Source organism: Mustela erminea, chromosome X (assembly GCF_009829155.1).
Source record: "Mustela erminea isolate mMusErm1 chromosome X, mMusErm1.Pri, whole genome shotgun sequence".
NCBI lineage: Eukaryota > Metazoa > Chordata > Mammalia > Carnivora > Mustelidae > Mustela > Mustela erminea.
The window spans coordinates 31,898,937-31,917,892 of NC_045635.1; the positions used below are offsets into that span (position 1 = coordinate 31,898,937).

The following is an 18,956-nucleotide window of genomic DNA, read 5'->3' on the forward strand; positions in this document are numbered from 1 at the left end:
GACACTTAACCAACTGAGCCACCCAGGTGTCCTGAGATGTTGAAATTTTTTTTTTTTAAATAGCTGACATTATTGTGGGGACTGGCAAGTTGAAAATCTGTAGGTCAAGCAATCAGTGCAGAAAATTAGGTAAGAGCTGCTGTTGTGATCTTGGGCCTAAATTCCTGAAGCAGGGCAGGCAGGTTGCAAGCTGAGGCAGCTTCTCTTTAAGTCTTGAGTAAGAATTGCTTCTTCTTCAGATAACATCAGTATTTACTCTTAGGGCCTCCAACTGATTGCAGGACGTGTACCCACATTATGCAGGCAATCTGCTTCACTCAGACTCCACTGTGGGGGGGTCCACTGTGGGGGGGGTCCACTGTGGTCCAGCCAAGTTGACACATAAAATTAACCATCACAGAATACATGGATTAAGAGTGTTTATTTATACACTATTCAAAATGGTTTGGAAAGGGAACAGCAGTCGGGGCCAGCTAGGCAGTACACTAGGACAGCAAACTGGCTTTGAAGTGAAGAGAACAATGTATTTTTATGGTGGCATGGGGATAGAGATACCATTAAAAAAGGAAAATATTTCAGAGACCAGAATTAGATGACTCTCTCTCTCTCTCTTCCTCTCTCTTTTTTTTTTTTTTAAATATTTTATTTATTTATTTGACAGAGAGTCACAGTGAAAGAGGGAACACAAGCAGGGGGAGTGGGAGAGGGAGAAGCAGACTCCCCACAGAGCAGGGAGCCCGATGCAGGGCTCAATCCCAGGACCCTGGGATCATGACCTGAGCCAAAGGCAGATGCTTAACCAACTGAACCACCCAGACTCCCCTAGATGACTCTTTTAAGAGAGGAGTTGGAAAGAGAGGATTGATTCTAAAAATGAACAAAGTTTGTTTGTATCTTGGTGAATAGAAAAATATCAAGGTATTAATTTAGAAGTGTTGGGACTTTGTTAAAATGACATTTGTTAAGTAGACCCTTGGGGTGTCAGATGGTGTGTCAAGGTTCAACAAAAGACCACAAGGGAAAGTGAACTAGAGTTTATTACTCTAGTTTGAGGTCCTGAAGGATTACTTCACTCCTTGAGAGGCCACATGGACAAGTCAAGGCAAGGGTGCACAGGGGGAAGAAGGACCTGAGCACATGCCTTAATTACAGTTGTCAGGAAGAATGATTTGGGGTTCCTGGGCTGAGACCAGATAGGTTAATTCAAACCAAAAAGAATAGGGTTTTGGTAAGCATCAAGGGGGTCTCATCTAAGGGCTGCACAAGGGGAAGTCCTGGGAGGCAGAGGAGAGAGCTTATCACAAGAGTGTTTGGGGAGTCATACCAGAAATTCACACTGACTTGTGACTGTAAAGACTTGTTATCTAGTGTGTGCACTCTATAGAGGGGTTACTGTCAGTTCAAGGCCCATCAGTCCACTTGTCCACGCAAAACAGATGAGGAGACAGCAATACGATGGAGTAGTTTAGTTGTTGAACTATCAACAAGAAGAAATAAAAAGTCTGGGAGATTATAATACTTGACACAGTTTTGTGCTTGCTGATTTTGAGGTGACAGCAAGACATTTATGTAGCGATATGCAGTCATCAATTGAACATTTGGAGCTGAGGCCAGATGAAAAAGTAAAAGCAGGTTGTAAAGCTTTAGTGTTTCTTTAGTTGAAATGCAGGTGAGCTCAAAGAGTAAATGACTGTTGCAGATGGATTATGCTAAGTGAAAACCCCATCGAAATCTAAGGCAGACGAACCATGAAGGAAAGCCAGGTAAACGTCTGAAAGAAAATCAGAATATTAAGGTATCATGTTAATGGAATAAAAGGGAGTGGTGATACCTAATAAGAAAATGTGCATGATGTAATGACAGGTTTCAAGATAGATTAAAAGCTAGGAAAAATGCATCTAATAATATTACAAGTATCCCCAGTTCTTCAAAGTGGTTTTCTTATATCATACAGGATTAACCTTTCCATCTCCTATAAGAACATGGAACTTCTTCCTACTGACTGCTCAGCAGTGTATCTCTTTTCAGTTAGGGAAGTTTTAGTTAGGTAAAATGAATAAATTTTGGAGAACTAATTAATGTACAACAACATGATTATAGTTAATAATACAGTAGGTTGTACTTGAGATTTCCTTAGAAGGTAGATCTTAAGTGTCTTCACCACCCCCACCAAAAATCCGTAATTATGTGAGATGATGGATGTGTTAATTAGCTTAATTGTAGTGAGTATTTTATAATGCATACTGTATCAAATCAAGTTGTACCTTAAATATATATAATTTTTAATAGTTGTACTTCAACAAAGCTGGGGGGAAAAAGAAATGAAGACAACTAAAGATTTTTTTAACCTTTTACAAATTGAAAAATTTGAAAAATATTAGTTAACACTCAGTTTTGATGAGGATTATATTGAAAGAGACAACCTTATGCATTATAATGGTTATTTGAGACCGTTTCCTTAAATGCTTAATTTAATATGCTTAAAACTCTTTTCTTTTTAGATTTTATTTTTAAGTAATCTCTATGCCCAATGTCAGGTTCGAACTTATACCCTGAGATTGAGATTCACATGCTCTACCAACTGAGCCAGCCCAGCACCCCTAAAACTTTTAAGATTTTTTATCCCCTTTGATCCAGTTATTTCATTCTAAGAAATTAGTTTGAATAAAATAATCAGAGATCTGCACATATATTTTTCTATAAGAATTTTCCTTATGTGATCTATTTTTTTGAATAATTGACACTTAAATATGTTAGCTTTATAATTTTATTTAAAATAGTTTTGAATATGTATTACTTGCACAAAAGTTTTTTTTTCCATTCTTATTGAAAAATAGTTGACATACATTACTGTGTAAGTTTAAGGTACACAACATGATGGTTTGCTTTACATATATTGTGAAAAGATTACCACAGTAAGTCCTGCTAGTTTTATCATCTCATATAGATCCAGTAAAAAGAAAAGAAAGGGAAAAAAATTTCCTTATGATAAGAACTCTTAGGATTTACACTCTCAACAACTGTCCTATATATCATACAGCAGTGTTCGCTATAGTCATGATGTTGTAATTACATTATAGTCCTTATTTCTCTTATAACTGAAAGTTTGTATATTTTGACGACCTTTCTCCCTTTCTACCTCTCTCTCTTGTTCTACCTTTGATAACCACAAGTCTAATCTCTTTTCTGAGTTTTCTTAAAGATACCACACTTAAGTGAGGTCATATAGTGTTTTTCTTTCACTTTCTGATTTATTTCACTTTAGCATAATGCCTTCAAGGTATGTCCTTGTTGTAAATGATAGGATTTTCCTTTTTTTTTGTTTTTGTTTTTGTTTTTGTTTTTTTAAGTGGCTGAATAATAATCGATTCTATATATATATATTTCACAACTTCTTTATCCATTCATCCCATGATGAACACTTAGGTTGTTTCTGTATCTTGGCTATTATAAATAATGCTCTAATAAACGTGGGGTGGATACATCTTTTCCAAGTAAATATTTTTATTTTCTTCAGATAAATACCCAAATGTGGGCATGGAAATTTTATTTTAAAATTTTGGAGGATTGTCCATACTGTTTTCCATAGTGGTATAACTGTACCTAACAATAGTTCATCTGTCCAATGTGCAGCAAGCCAATTAAAAAAAAAAAAAAAAACCTGAGCTTTTGCACTGAAGAAAGATAGCTATTTACGGTGTGGCACCACCCCAGAGAACAGGGAAGTAAGGTTCAAAATCCTGAATTTTTGATGACTTGCAAGTGAGTGTTTTAGTGCAGAAATCAAGGGTAAAGGGCTTGGAATTTGGGGTCCTTCACCCTGAACGCGCCCGATCTCGTCTGATTGGTCAGGATTGGGTAAACTTAAAGACTGATTAACTGGTGCCAAGTCACCTGTTTCTTCAAGGTTGTGGTTGGGTGGTCATTTCATTCGCTGGTCTAGTTCTGCAAAAATTTTAACAATGTGTGTCAGTGATGAAATCTTTGTTAGCAAAAACTGAGGCTATACACCTTGTGACTATGATGTCAGCACAGGCTATTTAATTTCCTGTTCCCTTGGGCTAAATTTTCATTATCTTTTTTTTTTTAACTTTATTTATTTATTTGAGTTTTCTCCATGCCTATCATGGTCCTCAAACTCACAACCCCAAGATCAAGAGTCGCATGTTCCTCCGACTGAGCTAGCCAGGCACCCCTACATTTTTCTTATCTTAAAGCATATTCTAAGTTCCTTCCCGGTGTTTTTCCCAATGGTCTTTAACTATGGGTGACTTGCCTTTAATTACTTATTTACTTAATTCTGTTGGCGGTTTCAGTGGGTCCACTAATTTGTATTTGCTACCAACAGAGCACAAGGTTACCTTTTCTACATATCCCACCAGCACTTGCAGTTGTCTGTTCTTTAGATAGTAGCCATCCTAACGGTTGTGAGGCGATAGCTCATTGTGGTTTTTGATTTGCATTTTCCTAATGATTAGGGATAAAACTCAAGTTCTAATAGCAAATGTTGTCTGAAGGATAAAAATGTGTTTACACACACAAACACACACATGCATATGGATATACCAATTTTATATAATTTGTATACGCCAGTGTATTTATACCTTTGTGTCTATATTGACATATCAAACCTGGAGTTTTATATAAGAAAAATAAGTATTTACTCTTAGTCATGAGGTAATGAATAAATTTCATCTTTAGGCTTTTCAGGAATTTCTAAAACTCACTATAGTGAATGTTACTGATTTTATAATCAGCAAAAAGTTTTAATGTGTTTAAGTCCTGTGGTTAAACAATGTTTAATAATTATTACTTTTGTTCTCGCTAATAAACCATCTTTTTTTTTTTTTTTTTTTAAAGATTTTGTTTATTTATTTGACAGGCAGAGATCACAAGTAGGCAGAGAGGCAGGCAGAGAGAGAGGAGGAAGCAGGCTCCCCGCTGAGCAGAGAGCCCCATGTGGGGCTCAATCCCAGAACCCTGGGATCATGACCTGAGCCGAAGACAGAGGCTTTAACCCACTGAGCCACCCAGGTGCCCCTAATAAACCATCTTTAATCTTATACTAACCAATAAACTCATACTGTTCATTTTTATCACTGCTGGAATTAAATCAGCTACATCACAACAGTGCCTTATGTGATCATCACAGCAATCACAAATATTAACTGTTATTGTTTCTGTGATTGCTAATTTTATGTGCCAACCTAGCTAGGTTATTGTGCCCAGATAATAGTAAAACATTTTTCTGGATGTTTCTGTGAAGGTGATTTTGGACGAGAATTATATTTAAATCTGTGGCCTTTGAATAAAGAAGATGGACCTCCATAGTGTGGGTAGGTCTCATCTAATCAGTTGAATATTTTAACAGAACCAAAACCGACCTCTCAGAACAAAAAAGAATTTTGTTCCCCAGAACAGAAAAGAATTCTACCCATGGACTACTTTTGGGTTTGCACTGCAATTCTTTCCTGGGTCTACAGCCTGGTGACCTAACCTGCAGATTTTGGATCTATCAAGTCAATTGCATGAGCCGTTTTCTTAAAATCAGTCTCTCTCAGCTTCTGTTTCTCTGTCTCTTTTTATGTATACACATATCCTATTGGTTCTCTTTCTCTGGAGAACCTTGACTAAGACAGTCTCTATTCCATAGATGAGCAGACTGTTTTATTTTTTCTTTGTGCCAACCCAGAATTGTAGGGCATTCAGTCTTTATAGTCACGAAGCCCTTTCTCTCCAGAATTATTTTCCCTGTGAGTTCACTGTGGATTAAAGCATAGGAAAAGCCAGTGGAATATACATGAGCAACCTAGAAGGGGAAACATTTTTCATTTTAACAACTTTGGTTTATTTTGAGATGTCACATTTAAACATCATAAAAGCATTTAAAGCACTGTCATAGAATTGAAGGAGCAGCCAATACAAAAGTGAACACAGGTTTCCTCAGTAACCAAACATCCACATAAAGCTGGTAACTTATTCTCTGTGCATTAATGGTTCCAAGGTAATTAGTTGGTGTCTATAAAATAAATAAGCACAGAAGGCAATTCAAAATACGGAGGTAAAATCACCCTTAAGAACTTCTCACAAGTACTTGGAAGAATTCACATGGGCCTTGTCTGTCTCCCTCTCATTAGCTAATTGTTCTGAATGTCTGGATTGTTCTTAGATCCACTAATTTGATAAATACTTCTTAATAGCTAAAGTATTAGAGTAGAGTGGCATACAATACAATATAATATAATATGGTATGAAGTAATGCATTGCAGTACAATAAGATACAATGTTCCCGGTAGGGGGGAATAATTAAAAAAAAAACAAAAGGTCAGTTACCATGTGGGATATTTGGGTGGCTCATTCAGTTAAACATTCCATTCTTGACTTCGGTTCAGGTCATGATCTCAGGGTCCTGGGATTGAGCACCGTGTGGTGCTCTGGTGGGTTGTGGAGCTTGCTTTGACCCTCATTTTCCCTTCCCTCTGACCTTCCCCGCCACCCCCCCCCCCCAGAAAAAGTATACCTCTTGCATACTTGGGAGAGACCCAGGAAGAATGAGTAACTCCTTGGAATGGCCCAAGCCCTTACCTTAAAATACAGTCTCCAGTTAAAGACAAAAAGGATGTTGGGGGATGGAGAACCAATAATGCAAAGTTAACAGGAAAGCACAGTAAACAAGAGTAACATTGTTTTGCAGATTTAGGTCACTGTCCTCCACTGATGGGAGTTTCTAGAGATTGAGTCTTCCCAGCTTCTTAGTACAGAGAGGAGACACCCTTACAAATGCAGATTTCCTTTAGAAATGTAAATGTCTCTTATAAAAGAGTAACTTTTACTCAGTTTTCAGAGCTTCTGTATCCACTTTTTAAAAAAATAATCTGTTTAAGGGGTGCCTGGGTGGCTTAGTGTGTTAAGCCTTTGCCCTTGGCTCAAGTCCTGGTCTCAGAGTCCTGGGATAGAACTTCCCAGCAGGTTCTCTGCTCAGCAGGGAGCCTGCTTCCCCCTCTCTCTAGGTGCCTCTCTGCCTATTTGTGATCTCTCTCTGTCAAATAAATAAATAAAATATTTAAAAAATAATAATAAGCTCAAAAAGTCCTTATACCAAAGACATATTTTGGGGTGGCAAATTCTACTCCCCTTCACCATGCAATACAGTTCCATACAACACAATATAGTGCAATGCACAACACTCTTGTTCAGAAGCGAGAATTCCACTGGTCTGGGCCCCTTCTTTCAGATGAGGAAACTGAGGCCCAAAGAGGGTAATGATTCACCTAAGTAAGTTAGGCAAACAGAGCAGTACCCGGAATCTTTAAAACATGCCAATACTGATTTCAATATGCATATGAATACCTGAAATTGGAGGACATCTTAAACCATATACTAACTCAACACTGGAGAACAAAGAGTATCAAAGTAGAAGCTGAACAGATCACGTTAAACAAATGGCAAACTTGAGATTGAGTAAAAAAAAAAAAAAAAAATCTAGAACCGTGATGTAAACATTAATTTCTCACCATGTAGTTCGTTCCCAATCCAGCTTCCTTAAGGCTGAATTGCTAGCATCCTTTTTCACACTTCAAGAAAAGAAAAAATCTTATCAACTATTCCTGATTTTGTCCTTAGACTAGAATCTTAGAGTGCTGAAAATGTACCACTGTGATCTATAATATAATACTTAGATAGTTCTGATGAAGTTTGAGAATATAGGTGAGGTTCAGTGGGGTAGAGTCCAGAGCCAACAACCAAGAAAGAATTGTTGAGATGTCTTTGGTGCAAAATGGTGTTTTATTAAAGCACAGGGACCGGACCGTGGGCAGAAAGAGCTGCTGCCCCTGGGGTTGTGAGGGGTGGTCCATTATATACTTGCAAGTTGGGAGGGGGTCAGGAATAGCCTAAGTCTCTAAGGAATTTTGGAAGCAAAGTTTCAGGGACCTTGAGGGGCTAGCTGTTGTTGGGAAAAGGTCATTTATTACCGTCTAATAAAACGTTAGTCATGAGACCCTTCAGATGTTTATCAGTGGGCCATATGCTTGGGAATGATTGCCAGCACATATCTTGGAGAGTTTAGAGATAAAGGAAATTTCCAAATGAATTTTTATATGTTAAAGTAGACTACAGGATCCTGGTTGGGGGTGGGGGGGCAGTCAGGCTAGGATTCCCTTTTGCCCATAGCAAAATATTAAGGTGGAGGCAGTGGAGTCCCTAGAGGAATGTCACTCTGCCTGTTTCAAGGACTTGTCAGTGAGCCCTAGGTAGAAAGGAAATTTAGTAACTATTCTTCTGCCTTTGTTTTCCACATCCGTTCTATAGATAATATGTGAATGTTTGGGCAATTAGGGGGAGAAATGATTGGTTATTTCTTTGGAAATACCAATTTTTTTTTTAAAGATTTTATTTATTTATTTGACAGAGAGAGATCACAAGTAGGCAGAGAGTTAGGCAGAGAGAGAAGGGGAAGCAGGCTCCCCGCTGAGCAGAGAGCCAGATGCAGGGCTAGATCCCAGGACACTGAGATCATGACCTGAGCCAAAGGCAGCGGCTTAATCCACTGAGCCACCCAGGCGCCCCGGAAATATCAATTCTTAACTTAGAAGTAAAACATTCTTATTTTAGTGGTGAATATAATGAAGACATGGGGAAGGTGAAGAGCTTTTATAGGGCAAGGTCATGGCCATGCAGGATGGTGCTTCTCTTTGCACTTACAAATTGTAATGCAATCAGCTTTGCACCCTCCACTGCCCTCTCATAACAAATGAGTTCACCAAAGAGTTTGAAAACGGTATGTACTGAGGTTTCTCAAAGTTTTATGTTAAGTATGATATTCAGAAACCTACATTAAGAGATGTTTGTTTGTTGTTTTTTGTTTTTCAGATAATAGTTTTAGCAATTTCCATGTCTGGTATCATCTCGAGATCCATAGCTCTCCGGGACCACCAGTAAACATTATTGAAATGAAATGCCTTGCTCTGGTAAGAACCCCTTAAATGTTTTAGACTATTTTTTTGCAAACAGAGCTTTTGTTGTACACTTAAATTGCGATCCCTTAAAAACATCCATATTAAATGAGCACATTAGAATAAATTGTTCAAATTATAGCATTTTTTTAAAATTATAGCCGTTTTATTTTAAATTCGGTAATATGGACCTTAAGTACTTATGGAAAACATCTTTTAGCTCTATGGTATCTTATAGTAGCTTTACTGATTAGAATTCTACTTGCATATTTCAAGAGTTGCCAAGAGGGAAAAAAAAAAAAAAGAGTTACCAAGAGCAAACTTAAACTTAGCGTACTTACCCTCACACATATGGTAAAAGCACGATTATGCTTTGTCAGGGATCAGGACTATCCTGTCCCCTCAAGGTCTTTCTGACTGGACTAAGAATCAAATTGACGTGAGACAGATTAACAGGAAAAAAAATCAAATTTAGTAGTGTATGTTGGGAATGCACATAGACACGGAAACTACAAAGATAGGCAAAATGAGGTATATATGTCATTTTCAATTAAGGAGAGGGTGGTAGGGGTCTGAGACTTCAAAGGGAAGAAATGCAATTTACATAAAGATGAAAAAGGATAAATATTTAGTAAGCAAATGTTGCTGGGCCTCTTGGAAACAAAGGGATACAGAGAACTTTGATCAATCAGGCCTTGCTAGGTTCCTCCCTGCCCAGTTCCTAGTGTAATGTAGCTATCTGTGGTGATAGCTCTCTTTCCCGAGCAGGGCTTCTGTCTAAATCCTTTTTATGCAGTTGAGGAGATAAGTAAAGAGCTTTTCCTGAATTTGCTGGGTTTTGATTGCTTTTTAACTCAAAATCATCTTCCTGCCAAAGTGGCAAATTTTTTTTTAAAGATTTTATTTATTTGACAGGGAGAGATCACAAGTAGGCAGAGAGGCAAGCAGAGGGAAAGAGAGAGAGAGAGGAAGCAGGCTTCCTGCCTAGCAGAGAGCCCGATGTGAGACTCTATCCCAGGACCCTGAAATCATGACCTGAGCTGAAGGCAGAGGCTTAACCCACTGAGCCACCCAGGCAGCCCCCAAAGTGGCAAATTTTTGAGGAGACCTGTCTTTGGTTCCTGCAGTCTCTTGACTCTTTCAGTACTGATTCTTCTTGGTTTCTACATTAGGCCTTTCACTTTAAAACACATTTGGAGGGGCACCTGGGTGGCTCAGTGAATTAAAGCCTCTGCCTTCGGCTCAGGTCATGGTCTCACGGTCCTGGGATCGAGCCCCGCATGGGGCTCTCTGCTCAGCAGGGAGCCTGCCTCCCCCTCTCTCTCTGCCTGCCTCTCTGCCTATTTGTGATCTCTGTCTGTCAAATAAATAAATAAAATCTTTAAAAAAAAACACACACACATTTGGAGTAACAGGGATAGATTTGGCATTTTAAGTAATACTGACTAAGAATAGGAGTGTTTTATGTTACTTATTAAAGCGTTACTAAATCCATGTTCATTATTATTATTTAATAAAGTTAAATATTGAATCTTGTTGTTGTTGTTGTTTTTAAGACTTTATTTACTTATTTGAGAGACAGGGAGAGCATAGCAGGGGAGAGAGGGTCAGGGGGAGAGGGTAAAGCAGATTTCCTGTTGAACTTGGAGCCTAGCGCTGACCCCGATCTGAGGACTCCGAGATCATGACTTAGGCTGAAGTCAGACACTTAACCAACTGAGCCACCCAGGTGCCCCAAATTGAGTTTTGGTTTAAATGAAACATGAAATCGGTATTAATTGCTCTTAACCATGTTTTAATTTGATTTAATTTTCTTATTGTTAGTATTCAGATATTTAAATTGATGGTAAAGATTACTTTCATTTTTAAACATGCAGATATAGTTTTCATAAAATTGATTATTTAGAACCTTGAACTTATGCTCCAACAAATAAAAAAATTTAAAAAGACTAAAATAGTTTAAATCTGTAAATCAATTACTTGCCCACTTGATTTCTGGGTAAATCTCCACTGAGACATAGAAAATGGGTGGTTAAACTATTGAGATGCACTCAAATGGAGCTTGCAAAAGCATTCTCTTCTAAGTGGAAAATGATTTAATATGATCATGGTAGGGTCATTTCACTCAATGAAAATGTCTCATTTCTGTGATCCTGTTATCACTACAGAATAAAATCTTTCTTATGCGTTATTTTAAAATGATATAACTTTACATAACCACTTGCTGTGGAAAATGATTACTGGATTAGCACAAATCTCTTTCAGGACACAGGAGAAAAAAAACATTTTAAATGGGTCCAGGAGAAATTGGAACCATGAGGTGGCACCTCAAAAAATATAGACATTGGCTCCCTTGTTAATTATATGTTTAAAATAGGTATAGAGATGAGTAGAGACCTGCAACTCAAAGTAACAAAAAAAGATTTAATTGTAAAATACTAGTAGACAAACAATGGTTTACATCTTCTCATGAAATGGTATATAATGTGCCCCCGTTTTGGAAAGAGTTGTTAACCCTTCAAGCAAAACTGATAGAAATAGAAATTAAGATTTTTTAACTCTCAACTTTGAATGTTAAAGATTGTTATACTGACTGAGAAAATATACCATCAGGGTACATTAGTGGATAAGTAAGAAGACTGAGCAAAAAGAAAACACCATCTGTTTCTTTTAATGTGCTTCAAATATGTTTTCATTTTTAAAATTAATATTTGCATATACACTTTTCGGGAACACATTATTTTCATAAATAATGTATTTTCAAACAACGGCCCTTGTCCATTTTCCATAAAAGACTTGCCCCTCCCTATGTAATAAATTTCATTATTATTGTGTGTTAAATAAAAATACGACCAAGTGGGGCGCCTGGGTGGTGTAGTCGGTTAATTGCATCCAACTCTTGGTTTCGGATCAGGTCATGATCTCAGGGTCCTGAGACAGAGCCTCACATTGGGCTCCTCGCCCAGCTTGGAATCTGCTTGAGATTCTCTTTCTCCATCTTCTATCCCTCCCTCTCATTCTGTCTCTCTCTCTCTCTGAAACAAATAAATACATTCTTAAAAAAAAAAGTACAGCCAAGTATATTAGAAGATCTAACTGGCTTTATTAAATCAGCGTCCCATCTAGCTAGTAGAGGGGAGCACCATGGAGTTGTACAAAATGAAAGGATTTTATAGATGGAGGGTAGGGCAAGAAATTTATTAGGGAAAAAAAAAAGATTGTTCCAGACAAAGTAACTTTTAGTCATGGTAAAGAGCAAGGGGTCTTAGCCTGCCGATTAGTTCATTTTCCTTTGAGGGATGGAGAAGGTATATACAGATTCATTGGCACCCATCAGAAAATTCCTGACTGACCAATTAAGGCTACATTATATAGCCTATATATATAAGGCTATTTGTGTGTGTGTGTGTGTGTGTGTGTGTGTGTGTGTGTGTGTGTTCACATCAGCTTTATTTAAAACATTCATAGGCTTTGGGCTCCTACTCATAGTTTAGACAGAGAAGGTGACTGGCATGCAAATAATAACCATTGGACACTTGCTGAGTGTCAACCATTGCTCTGTTTTGCAAGTATGAACTCATTTAATTCTTACTATAACCGTGTGATCTAGGAACTAATACTTTTCCCTTTATAAAGATGAACAAACTGGGATCCAGAAACTTGCTCCAGCTTAAATAATAAGCCAGGGTCAGCACTGGAACTCAGGTGGCCTGGGGCTTAGTGACCCTCTCAGGGCAGAATGTGAGCAGGCACTTCCTCCAAGGTTCCAGAGGCCCAGCTCGCTCCCCCCCCCCACCCCCATACCTAAGATCACAGTGAAGCCAGATGGAGCCACTGTCTGGGTAGTTCTAGGCTACTGTTGACAGGCAACTTCGTGACCCAGGAGGCTCATGTAAAATCTACATCAATATTTTTATGGCAGTTTGAAATTGAAACTGCAATTAAAATATGTGTTATGCCTCTACTTTGGGGATTTGGCCTAAGTGATGCCATTTGGGGCCTGTGGTTACTTTTAATTTGGTTTGGTTTGGTTTGTTTTTTTAAGTTTGTTTATTTTTATTTTTTTGGTAATCTCCACACCCAACATGGGGCTCGAACCCACAACCCTGAGATCAAGAGTCATGTGTTCTTCCAACTGGGCCAGCAAGGCTCCAAATTTTTGTTTTTGTTTTTGTTTTTGTTTTTAACACATGTAATTCTCATTCAGTTTGTGTTGATTTCCTGTCAGTTTTTACTTTAAACCTTTCCTGGTTTTGGTACCACAATGTAATACCTATAACTCATCTTGTTTACGTATGTTCTTCTGATTATTACCAATTTCACCATTGCTCTTATTTTTCATTAGGTATAGTTAACATAGTTATTTTATAAAGATATTTAGTAATTTATATCCAAGGTCTACATAGATAAAAATGCAACTCCTGAGCCTCCGTTCCATTTAGCAGTACAGGAGTAGAACTTAGCGCCATGAATTGCTAAATTGCTGTTTGTCACTACAGGTAGGTATATTGTACTAAGCAATCACTTTCAGCTGAAGTTGATACCAGAGGGGAGTCTTTTTTGAGTACCTCAATCCAGTTAGGCTGCTAAATGACAGTGATGTTGTCTCCTAGTTATTGTTTTCCCACCTTTCTAGTAGTAATTGCCTAAGGTAAAAATGAATGTACTCTTTAACTCCCAGACATGATGGTTCAGTTGGTGGAGATCATATGGATTCTTTTAGATAATCCCATCACATAAATCTTTGTGCACTTCTTGAAGAAGTTTTCCAAATACTTTCAAAAGTATGCTAAAATTGTTGTCCTTACCTATAAACTGTTAGCTAATAGTTTTTAATGCATTCGCTATTTTGCCAAGCTTTTGAGATGTATTTTATTTAAACCTTAGATCATCAGATGTAGCAATGGAGCTTTCAAATTACTAAGCCATCTCTGATTTTCCATCTGTATCTCAGCTTTTGTTACATTCAACCAGTTTTCACATCTTCCTTAAAGATGGTCAGAATCTCTCTAAAATAGCATTCATGTAAGAAATGTTTATACCCTTAAGGCACATAAATTTGGTTACTTCTTCAGAGTAAGTTCCAAAAATCAGGTTATATTCACAGTAAACAATAAGTGGTTGTTAGCAGTCCATTATCTCTTGGTGTAAATTATTTAGTATTCTCTTGGAATTTTTAACATGTGATATCTGCTATTCCATTTTGTTTGACCTTAGAAATCTCTTATATGTCTTATAGTTTGACTGTGTGAGAATAATGAGAGCGATTCTTTATCTTCCTACTGACAATAATTTCAATGTACAGTAATGAGTTACAAATGTGTTCTGAAAACAAAACTTAAGTGTGTGGATAAAACCTATGCTTTAAGCTTTAAATCAGTCATAGCCTCCATAATATTTGTTCTGTTGTCAGTGACAATTGAATGACTAATTTTTTTCATTTTATAATCAATCTTTAATGAAATTCACTGTATTATTAATAGTGAGACCCAGAAGTCTCTCTGCAAGTTAGTGAGAGAAGAATGTTGGGGAGGGAAACATTTATTATACCTTTGAAGGTTTTTTTGCCTGGTCTAAGAATTAAATTGACATGAGACAAATTAACAGGAGAAAATCAAACAGAAGTTTAATAACATGTATATCTCCTTCCTGTATACATGGGAGAGACCCGGGAAACTGAATAACTCCTCAAAATGACAGAAGCCTTCATCTTAAATACTAAATACTATCTTCAGCTAAAGACAAAGCAAAATGTTGGGGGTGGGGAGTCAGTTTTATTGGAGGTGACCAGGAAAAGCATTGTAAACAAGGGTAATGTTGCTGTGCCGATTTATGCTTTGCCTTTTCTATTGATAAGAGTCTCTAGGGATTTAGAGTCATTCCCCCATCCCCCCAGCCCCCAGTGAGGGAGATGCTATTACAAAAGCAGATTTCCCTTATGAATGTAAATGTCTATTATAAAAGAGTAACTCCTACTTAGTTTTTCCAAGGAGCTTAGTGTTTGTGTTTGTTGCTTCCTAAAAATAATCAGTTTTCCTAAAAATAATCAGTATGACAAAGAGACATATCTTTGGATGGTGGCATTTTCTCCCTTTCAGGAGCATAGTTAAAAACACTATTATTTTCTTCTTCTTGATTTTTTTTTGTATTTTTATATTCTATATTTTTTTGGGGGGGTGAAAGATCATATATCATGGCTATTGTACATGATACTGAAATTTTTCTTCCTCGTGAGGTCTTGATGTAAAAAATTAATTTTCTGCTTTGAATTTATCTTGAGAAAATAAAATATAGACTATATGTGTATATGTACATGTATGTAAATACATATATACAAGCCATGAGCAGGCTATGAAGGCACATACATGAGTTTTGTCTTCCCACAATGTCAGCCTTATTCAGTCATGAAGCAAAGTTAAATCACAATGATAAAGCAGGTTCAGGATTCCAAACTCAATGACAGTTCACCATGTGATCCAACTTGGCTTCTTACATGGCACACAGAACAGAACAGAAGACAAGCCACACAACAAACACGATAACAGAAGGGGGTAGGAAGTTAACGAACCAAACCCGAAGTCAGTCTGTGGGCGCACAGTTGGAGGTGAGGCCTGGGTCCTGTCCGAGTCAACTTTGGACTCTTATCTTTTATTATATTCAAACAGTGAAGGATCTCAGCTTTCGGAGATCCATCGCACAGAGTTTCAGCCGCAGTTGCCTTTTTTTAGTGGTCAGACATAGAGAGGTCATGTCTGAAGAGTCTTAAGAGTTTGCTGCCGAAGTCCTCCCCCTTTTTTTTTTTTTTTAGATTTTATTTATTTATTTGACAGACAGAGATCACAAGTAGACAGAGAGGTAGACAGAGAGGAAGGGAAGCAGGCTCCCCACTGAGCAGAGAGCCAGATGCGGGACTCCATCCCAGGACCCTGGGATCATGACCTGAGCTGAAGGCAGCGGCTTTAACCCACTGAGCCACCCAGGCGCTCCAGTCCTCCCCTTTTTAAAGGGATTGAATCAGTCTTGGGCCGCTGCAGACCTGCTCTGGTTCTCCTTGTTACCAGTGCTGAGGCATCAGCTGATGCTGGTCCTGGTGATATCTTGTAGCTGCAGTACCTTTAACTACTTGCGTCATTGCTTGACATAGGCCCCTGCTTGACATGAGAGGCTCCATTTTGCGCTCTACATATATACATACATATGTGTGTATACAGAGAGCAGAGGGAGAGAGACCTTATCTTAAACAGTTAAGCAGGAGGCTAATTCCTAGGGATCAGTCCCTACAACCAGATATATTTCTTTTTTTTTTTTTTTTTAAGATTTTATTTACTTATTTGACAGAGATCACAAGTAGGCAGAGAGGCAGGCAGAAAGAGAGGAGGAAGCAGGCTCCCTGCGGAGCAGAGAGCCCGATGCGGAGCTCGATCCCAGGACCCTGGGATCACGACCTGAGCCAAAGACAGAGGCTTTAACCCATTGAGCCACCCAGGTGCCCCTCAGATATATTTTTATTTGTCACAGCTTCTAATAGCTGCTGCACCCCCACTCCCGCCCCTGAGGTGATGGTAAGTATCTGAATACACACAACAAACCTATACACTCTTCAGGAGTTTCTGACTTTTTCACAGGTTCTCAGTGCCCGTCGAGTACATGCTCACTCGCACATCATCTGCCGGTCTGGCCCTGGCAACACACCTTGATTGCACGTCTGCATTCTGTATGTCTCAGGCTGGGTGGGGAAGTGTGAAGCATGACTTTCTTAGGTATAGGGGCCATGCGGGTGGCAGTAGCAGAGGAATGTCAAGGGCATTTCTAGTTTTCAGCTGTCTGCCTGTTTCCTCTGAGTTCTGAACTGTTGGGACTAACTTTTCAATTTAGGAAAATCCCTGAGACAGACTGTAGTTATCACTTCTTTCGAATTACATGGTACATTTTAAAACACCCTGGTACAGTTTGTTAACTGACTTGGTGATGTTTGTAAATGGAATAAAATTAAAATTGAAAATTTCCTCAATAATATGCCTCACTTACATTAATATTGTGTGTTTTGGACCTCAGAAATAACCCCTTTAATTTTTTTTTTTTTAATTAAGTGGGCTCTGTGCCCAACATGGGGCTTGAATCCATGACCCTGAGATCAAGAGTTACATGCTTTAGTGACTGAATCAGCCAGGCACCTCAGAAATAATCCCTTTAAAAGGAACTCATGGGGACGCCTGGGTGGCTCAGTCGGTTGAGCGTCTGCCTTTGGCTCAGGTCACGATTCCAGGGTCCTGGAATTGAGCCCCATGTTGGGTTCCATGCTCAGCAGGGAGCCTGCTTCTCCCTCTCTCCCCTTGCTTGTGCTCGCTCTCCCTATCTCTCTCTCTCTCAAATAAATAAGTAAAATCTTTAAATAAAAAAAGAATAAAATAAAATGAAGTGAACTCATGATTATCTTCTGGGAGAAGGTATGGTGGGAAATATATCCTGCTAGTGCATGTTGAATTGTCATTGACTCCATTAGGCTTTTATGGGCAAAAAAACATAATCTTGATTTACTCTGACCCAGTTAGAGTAGGAAGTGATGAGGTTTTCAGTGCAAATATTCAGTGGGTTAAATTTTCCCTATTCGGAGAAGGTGTGAACTGGCAACCAAATGATAAATTCAACCCACTGTCTTTCTCAGAGCTGTCCTTATCAATAACGTTCATGAAAGGAGGTAGCCTAGGTTTACTTGATACTTTTAAACTCTTCCTGAGTAAGATCTTATCAGTGGTTGCTGTATTATTTAGTTCAAAGTATCCAGACTATTAGACATATTAACCATTAGGTTTATATACAAACACTAACATGTCTTACAAATTGCACATTTATTCTTTAGCGAGTATTTAATGCCTCTGGTATCCTTCTCACTATTCTAGATGCTGAGGAACAGTGATGAATATTACAAACAAGGCCCCTATTTACATGGAGCTAACATTATAGTGGAGTAAGACAGAAGACAAAAATAACATTGAAATAAGATATTTTATGGGAAGTTTTTCTGTTGTCTTATATTTTCAACTAAAGACAAACCTGGGAGCCATTGATAATTTTCGTTCCGTGTTATGAAAGCTGCTTCATAAAGTCCTTTATAAAGGACTCACTAAATGTTTTAGTTACGGTGTTTTAGCTGACATGATCAACTCCACAATTTCAGTGGCCTAACACAATAAAAGTTCTTAATACTTGTAACATTCTGGTGCACTTGTTCCCAGTTGGTGGCTGATATCCAGCGTCCTCCCATATAAAAGTTCCATCAACCTTTAGGAACTAAGCAGTTCCTGTGTGCATATATATATATGGAGAAAGAAAGAGGAAACAGAAAAGAATTTCCGCTGGTTTCTCAATCATGTCATCGCAGAGGCAGTACACATCACCTCTACCCATATGCTATTAGAACTAGTAACATGGGTATGCCTGGGTGCAGGAGAGTTTGGGAAATGTTACCTCTGGTTGGGCAGCTCCTGCTCAGCGATCTCTTCATATTATGAAGGGGAGCACAAAATTTTCCTGGAGGGATAATATTTTTGCCATGTCAAGAAAGATGAGACATCTTTAGCCTATCACCCATGTCTAGCCTCTGTGTATGTTGGCCAGAACACAAAAATGAGGTGTGGCTTCTTTAAAGAGTGGAAACTGACAGTTTAATGCTCATTGGATTTTGGTGAGTTCTTGCTAAAAGACTGGACCGTGGATGGAGGGGAAGTGCCTAGAGAGATAGCAGCGGCACGTTCACTGGCACATGACAAGATCTTGTAGATCAAAGTGGATTCTACTCCATGTCAGGTGGGCTAATTTAAAAGGATCTGCTCAACATGCATTCTGCCAGGGTGAGAAGAACCCAGGAAAAAAAGTCTGTATGGGGTAGTGCTAGAAAGAGGAAAAGAGAAGGACCTAGAAAGTCAACTGGAAAAGATCAATCAGTATCAGTTGAGTAAGTGGCTTTTGTTTTTTTACCTCTCATCCCATCTTCATCCTGTA

General features: G+C 38.4%; 1 protein-coding gene across 1 annotated transcript in view; it reads left to right on the forward strand.

The window, feature by feature from the left end:
* Positions 1 to 18,956, forward strand: part of CFAP47 (cilia and flagella associated protein 47) — a 521,025-nt gene that overhangs the window by 353,486 nt on the left and 148,583 nt on the right. The window contains exon 51 of the mRNA XM_032330937.1: positions 8,872 to 8,969. Coding sequence (XP_032186828.1) covers positions 8,872 to 8,969 — 98 coding nt within the window. The remainder of the gene's footprint in view (positions 1 to 8,871; positions 8,970 to 18,956) is intronic.